At 45.6% G+C, this 7,199-nt stretch overlaps 1 protein-coding gene across 2 annotated transcripts in view; it reads left to right on the plus strand.

The window, feature by feature from the left end:
* The first annotated feature begins 643 nt into the window (after window positions 1-643).
* LOC119430285 (zinc finger protein 395) overlaps window positions 644-7,199 on the plus strand; it is an 11,050-nt gene continuing 4,494 nt past the window's right edge. The window contains exons 1-7 of one of the 2 annotated variants that reach the window (XM_037697731.1): window positions 644-693; window positions 2,053-2,072; window positions 3,241-3,380; window positions 5,297-5,427; window positions 5,506-5,621; window positions 6,370-6,575; window positions 6,656-6,756. In XM_037697731.1, coding sequence (XP_037553659.1) covers window positions 3,243-3,380; window positions 5,297-5,427; window positions 5,506-5,621; window positions 6,370-6,575; window positions 6,656-6,756 — 692 coding nt within the window. In that variant the 5' untranslated portion in view covers window positions 644-693; window positions 2,053-2,072; window positions 3,241-3,242. Of the gene's footprint in view, window positions 694-2,052; window positions 2,073-2,422; window positions 2,512-3,240; window positions 3,381-5,296; window positions 5,428-5,505; window positions 5,622-6,369; window positions 6,576-6,655; window positions 6,757-7,199 lie in introns of those variants that run through there. The other variant, XM_037697730.1, reaches the window with a different exon arrangement.

A 7,199-nucleotide genomic window follows, 5' to 3' on the forward strand; every position in this document is an offset into this window, starting at 1 on the left:
ACTTGGGTCCTGCAGTTCTGCTGCAAAACACCGGCTGCCGGGTCAGAAGTGTACTGATCCTCCTCACATCAGAACCAGCAGGCTCAGTAAACAACTCTGCACGGCCGAGCTCCACCAATCAGCGGCCAGATCCAGGTCACGTGACTCAGCTTGTTTACTCCATGCAGGAGCGGCGCCGCAGGGGCTGCTGGGAAATCCCGGAGCGGATCAGCGATCTGCTGCTGACACGTTCTGTCTGTGGAAACCTCTAACTTAAGCGTCAGCTCAGGCCGCAGTGCATCATGGTCCATGTAGTTTTCTTTTATGCATCGTGTAAGGAGTGGAGACTCAAACGAACATCTGTCCTCAGGTATGAAGGATAAGTGAAAGTTTTGGGTCTTCACTCAGATCACTTTCAGAATTGGTTTGGACCTCCTTTATCTGGACATCTTTATCTGCCCCCAGGTCAGGCTGGTCCACAAAGGTGAACAGGTCTTTATCTGTCCCCAGGTCCAGGCTGGTCCACAGAGGTTAACGGGTCTTTATCTGTCCCCAGATCCAGGCTGGTCCACAGAGGTTAACGGATCTTTATCTGTCCCCAGGTCCAGGCTGGTCCACAGAGGTGAACGGATCTTTATCTGCCCCCAGGTCCAGGCTGGTCCACAGAGGTGAACGGGTCTTTATCTGCCCCCAGGTCCAGGCTGGTCCACACAGGTGAGTGGGTCTTATCTGTTCCCTGGTCCACAGAGGTGAGCGGGTCTTTTGTCTTTCCCCAGGTCCAGGCTGGTCCACAAATGTGAGCAGATCTTAAAATGTCCCCTGGTACACAGAGGTGAACAGTTCTTTATTTATCTGTCCCTAGGTCCAGGCTAGTCCATAGAGGTGAGCGAGTCTTTAACAGGCCACAGTCTGTGAGGATTCAAAACTTCTCCTCCTCCACCATAATCCTCAGCACTGGCTCCCATCAGGGCTGTGTGCTGAGTCCTCTACTGTTCACTCTGCTCAAGTGCACCTACCCATCCAGGCTGTCACATTGTAAAGTTTGCAGATGATACAGTGGTAGATGGATGCATCACAAACAATGATGAGTCCAGCTACAGGCAGGAGGTGGAACACCTGGAGAGCTGGTGCAGGAAGAAAACCTTCACATCAATGTGAGGAAGATGAAGGAGATGACTGTGAATTTCAGAAGGAACAACACCCTCCCCGACCCCCTGAACATAGGAGGATCTGCGGTGGAAGTGGTCTCCAGCTACAAGTACTTGGGTGTTCACCTGAATGACAACCTCAGCTGGGGCAACAACACCACCAGCCTGATCAAGAAAGCTCATCAGGGACTCTACTTCCTCAGGCGGCTGAGACGAGCTGGTCTGGGAAGCTCAGTCCTCACCTCCTTCTACAGGTGTGCAGTGGAGAGCATCCTGTGCTCCAGCATCAACGTGTGGCATGGAGGCTGCACAGCTGCAGAAAGAAAAGCTTTGCAGAGAGTGGTGAAGGCTGCACAGAAGTCTGTTGGAGTCAGCCTCCCCACCATCACAGACATCTACACCTCCAGATGCAGGAAGAGGGCCACCTGCATCATGAAGGACCCCAGCACACACACTTTTTGCCCTGCTCCCCTCAGGAAGGAGGTTGAGGAGCATTAAGTGTAGAACCACTACACTGAAGAACAGCTTCTACCCAGAGGCTGTTAGACTCATGAATATGTAACCAGAATAATCAATGTAATGACACTGGAGATTTGTAACTTTATCTGTACTGCTGATTTCTTACCTATAAGCTGTTGTATTCATACCTACATGTATCTGCTCACAACAGACTCATGTTCAGGCTGCTGTTTAATACACCTTATTAGATTATTTTATTACTGTTTATCCTGATGCATGCTCAATTATTACTGTATATTACTGTTTAGTTTCTTTCTTAGATCCTTAATACTGTTTCTTTTTCTATTTTATATTTTTGCTATTTTTGGGTGTAACTGGGACCTTGAGTACACAATTTTGTTCCACCTCATGTACCACATGTGACGTGAATGACAATTAAGAACCTTGAACTTTTGTCTGTCCCCAGGTCCAGGCTGGTCCACAGAGGTGAGCGGGTCTTTCCAGTTGTAGGTCCCAAACTGCAGAAGAAGATGCCTGTAACTAACCTGTTGTTGTTGTTAAATGTTTTTGCTGGAGTCGTTTTTCTCTCTCTCATGGTGGGACCTTGGGGCTCTGTGTACACAGTTTCCTTCCACCACATGTACCACATGTCACCACATGTACCACATGTGGTACGAATGACAAATAAAGAAACTTTGACTTTGTGACGTTTTTCTGCTTCTGGATCAGAACCGATTGGAATCTGGATCCAGTCCTGGTCTTGTTGGAGACTCCTCCCTGTCCACACCTCCCTCACGCACTCACACACACACCCCCACACGCTCAGAGTCAGTTAGTTGGACTCATTCAGTGGCTGCAGACTCTTCTCTCCGAGCTGCAGTTTGTTTATTTGTTTGTTTGTTTGCTTGGTTGTTGGACTGTGCAGGTACGTGGATGCAGCTGCTGCTTGTTGCGTGTGTGTTGTGCTCAGACTGCGCGTGAGTCCAGGAAATACTCTTTCATTAAATGTGTTTGTTGCTCGGCTCAGGGCAGCGTGAAGATCAAGTGATGATGATGATGGTCGCTGCATGTTTAAAGCTGCTTGCTGGTTTTCCTGCATGGCAGGCTCTTATTGTGGAGGGCTGCAGGGCTGTGATTGGCAGACAGGAGGAGGTGTGTGCCTACAACTGAACTGGTTTATTTTTGGACAGAAACACAGTTTTCTTTGTTTTGATGACAGGAATCGTGTTTGCAGCACATCTAGGGTTTTTTATATTTCATATTCTGCAGCTCATTTTCAGATTTGTGTTAAAAATCCACTGGTTAGATGAATTTCTAAAGTTTTAATGTGGAGCTTGTTTTTTGGACATTTTCCTCTCTTTGATAGTTTGATACATTCAGATTATTTCGATAGATTTCAGACAGGAAGTGTTTGTGGTGGGACAGGAAAGACCAAGAAATGATCTGCTGAACAACTTCTGAGCTCAGACAACAGAAATGCTCATCTGGTTTATTCAAACCTGCTTTAAAAGTTCAGAAGTTAGTCAAAAGGAGAACAAAATAAATGTATTATTAAACCTAAATCTCATGTGGGAGTGAATCTGGTTCTCGTTTCTGACTGAGTTCAGTGGATCTGTTCTCAGTCAGAGGTCAATGTCAGCTTCCTCTCCTGCAGACATGATACCGAAGACTCGTCTGGGGAAACGCTCGCCTTTTGGGTCACTGGTGAGCGAGACAGGAAAGACCAGCATCCCCATGGCAAAAGAGGCGGGGCAGCTGGGCATCAGCAGGGTGAAAGGTCATGCAGATCTGAAGGTGAGCGAACACTTCTGTTACATGTCAAATCTTCTTTCAGCATCTTGACGTAAAACACAACTTTGACCATCCCAGAGTTTCATGTGTGAAACTTTTCAGTTCTGATGTTTCCTTTTTTTATTTGGTGATTATACTTCCCTCCCATCAAGGAAGTCCACCATGTCTAGAAGAGTAAAGATGTATATATTATATTATTGTTCTTTTCCATTCCATTTCAGCAGCAGTTGCTGATCACAGTAAAATTATGACAAAGTTGGTTGAAGTCTATCTCATCTTGTCTAACTGCATCATCGCTCTGATCCACAATGAAAGCAAAGGGTTTAACACTGAAGGTCCAGCTGAGGGTCAGCAGAGCTCCATTAAAGAGCAGTCAGGGGGAGGAAACTAGAAGCTCCTTGAATATTTTCAAGAGGGTGAGGAAAACTGACAGCCAGAAGTTGTAGCTTTAACAGCTTCCAGCTATACACAAGAGAGCTGCTTTACATTCATCATGTGTGGGATTTAGTTCTGGTCTAAATCTGGACAGCTTTGCTTTTGACTAATGTAGCCAAAGTACTCTTCTGAACTGACTGACGACTTCTGTTGTGACATGGTGATATATAAATAAACTGAACTGAACAAACTGAATTATATTATGTGAGCAGGGAAGAAAGTACCATTTCATCCACGAGTTCAAGTGGCAATAAAAAACACTTTTCTCCAGTACACCAATGGGTTGGTCTTTCAGAGCCATAAATTCAGTCCCCTGTTCTGTAATCTTAGTTGTCTTATTGCTGCCTCTTGAGAACTCCTCTTTAAGGTTTTCTCATGTGTTTCTTAGTTGTGTTTGCATTCAGAACCAACTACACGTAGGTGAACTCAGCTGAATGTTTGTAAGGGTTTAGGTGTTGACTTGATGGTACTGAAAGGGTGGATGCTCCCTCTGTTTGGGGGATGAGTTATTGCCACAAGTGGAGGTCAAGCATCTGGGAGCCTTGTTCATGAGGAGCAGTGATGGTTTGATGGCTTGTGGCCACATAAGTTCTGTCGTGGTAAAGAAGAAATGGAGCACAAACAGTTGAGATGAGCTTCTTTTTTAGGGTGGTTCGGCTCAGCCTTAGAGATAAGGGAGGAGTTCCATCATCCGGGGGGTCGGAGTAGAAAGGAGGATGGATGCCTTTCTTTTGGGGGTTTTCCATGCAAGACCCCACCCCAAAGCAGACCCACAACTCACCGGAATTATTATGTATCATCTCTGGCCTCCAAACACCCTGGGATGCCCCAGGAAGAGCAGGAGAGAGTTTCTGGGGAGAAGGTCGTCTGAGTTTCTCTCCTGGACCTGTCGCCTCCATGACCCAACCACTGTTCGGCAGTAGAAGATGTATGGGTTGATGGATGAGTGAATGTACTGTAGCTCTATCGCACCACCACGAGAAATACCTGAAATACAAATATTGCAAGTAGATACTGAAGTGTTTTCTTTTACATTTGTAAAAAACAACAAACCACAAGCATGTTGGCTCACATCACATCATCTGCCATACTACAGCTGCAGACAGTCAGACATGTTGCAGCACGGTTGATGCAAAACTATACACACTCAGTAAGCTATTGGGAACGGAGCGTAGCAGCTGCTCAGATACTAATTAGGGAAAAATACCTTGATTGGTATTCCCATTCAATACTTAGGAATGATTGTACATTTATTATATTTATTTTCATGTTAGCAGCTCTGTCAGGTCTTCCAGGCATTTATTGAAGTGAACAGGACAAGGTAACATTTCTACTGGGACAGAAACGCCTCACGTGTAATTTACGTGCCTGCTTGGAAACGAGAGAAAGTCCCAGAAAGATGTTTTTTGTTGACAATGAGGAAACTGATGGGAAATGACTGAGAGCTGTCTCAGCCTATCACAGATGTCCTGTTATAATTTCAGTATGGAGGAGGTGAGGCTTCAGGTGTGCTCATTCAGCTTGACGCCTCCGATCAGCCTCCGCCTTACATTACGTCTTTGCTGCCAGCTTCTCGGGCCTTTGACAGATCATCCTGCATCAACGTTCCCAAAAGGTTAGGCTCCTCCCACCGCTGTGTCTTATTAATTGTTTAATGATAAACACGCTTACCCTCATTATTGGGATTCTGCAGTCAGAGAAACCGTCCAGAGGTGGACATGGACGAATTGATGGCAGCCATGGTGCTCAGCAGCCTGTCCTGCAGCCCACTGCCACCGCCACAGAGCTCCGCCCACCGAGAGGCTGCAGGTATGAACAGAAATAGAATAAACAATGACAACCGTAGTCCTACTGAGAAGGAAACTATGTGAAAACTAAGTTTAGCTTAAATTTCAAGAAACTCTGATTAGATTAATCCTAAATTAAGTTAAACTTTTAATTTATTCACGAGTTTAATAAAGCTTGGTGTAAATTAAGTCTGTATTCAGTGAAGACTCTGAGTAAGTTTCCTCTGAGTTTAGTCAAACTGACATGAAGCAGAAAAGATTGCCTGATTTAATGTCAGTGAGAAAAACGATTGTTGTTTTACATACAGTACATGGAAACATCTGGTTTCAACTGTTGGTAGACCTCGGACTACAACCAAGAAGTTGAAGTTGGATTGAAACCAGCTTCCTTTTTGTCTGCTTCCAAAACAATTATTGAGCCCCGCCCACTTTTCAAAATCAAATGAATGGTAAAATACCCTCGGAAAACAATCTCACCTCAGATATGCTGTATATTCTTTTTAGCTTGCCATATCTCCTCCATAAAATCCTCTAGAAACATCCAGCTGAACCTGTGGTACCATCAGAACTTTCTGCTGCTCACGGGTCAAGAAGTTCTTTACAACTTGTTTTTTTACAGAGACTATTTGCCTGAGGCTTTCTTTTTATTCTGTGTTTCTGCCTAATGCACTGCTGAGTACTGCCCCTTAGTTTAGTTTCCCAAAATGTTGGAAATCGGTGTTGGTGCCCTTCAACATTTCAGAATATTTCTTGCTTTTGTGTTCTTTCAGCTCCGTCCATGGACTGTGGCGGGGCCTTTGAGTTCTCCGACAGCGGCAGCAGTGGCTACTGGAGTGTCGGCCACGCCCCTGAAAGCCCCGCCTCCTCTTCCCCGGTCGCAGAGCCTGACAGTGGTACAGCTACACCCCCTGATGAGGGCTTGGACATGGAGCTGGATCAGGTTCTGTTTGAGGACCCAGCGCCGCGAAAACGCAGGGTGAACAGTGTTATACTGTATGTTGGTCACTAAATGACCAAACGAGCTGTCAGTTAGTGACTGTGCGTTTCCTTCAAAAGAACTCCCTGAAGATGGCATACAGGTGTTTGTGGCCAAGCTGCGAGAAGGTGCTAACATCCGTGGTGGGAATCAAACGTCACATCAAGACAACTCACCTGTGGTAAGCCTCACCTGGTGGACAGAGAGCCACTTCCTGAACTCTGCTGAATCGTACTAAAGCCCATAATGTTACAAACTTCTTTTAGTAAGCGTTGGTGTCAATGTAACTATATAAAGTGCATTTAAACAACAGACGCTGACTAAAGAGCTTTACATTTCAGTCAAACAAAACGTAAAACAATAAAAGCCTCCACCCTCATTTGTCTCACTTTGGGCCCTTGAGCAAAGCCCTTAACTCCCACCATCTGGTCCCTGGGGAGCCCTAGATGGCAGCTCTGTGCTCCACACAGAGGGTTGTGGTAGCTCAGTGGTCTGTAGTTGCGTCAGGAAGGACATCCGGTGTAAAAACAATTGCTAAATCTTGATTCAAGTTAGTTTGCTTTGGCGACCCCTGAAGAAGGGAGCAGCTGAAAAATAAATTTATTTATATAGATCGGAAGAGCA

Source organism: Nematolebias whitei, chromosome 2 (assembly GCF_014905685.2).
Source record: "Nematolebias whitei isolate Nwh7 chromosome 2, NemWhi1, whole genome shotgun sequence".
Classification (NCBI taxonomy): Eukaryota; Metazoa; Chordata; class Actinopteri; order Cyprinodontiformes; family Rivulidae; genus Nematolebias; species Nematolebias whitei.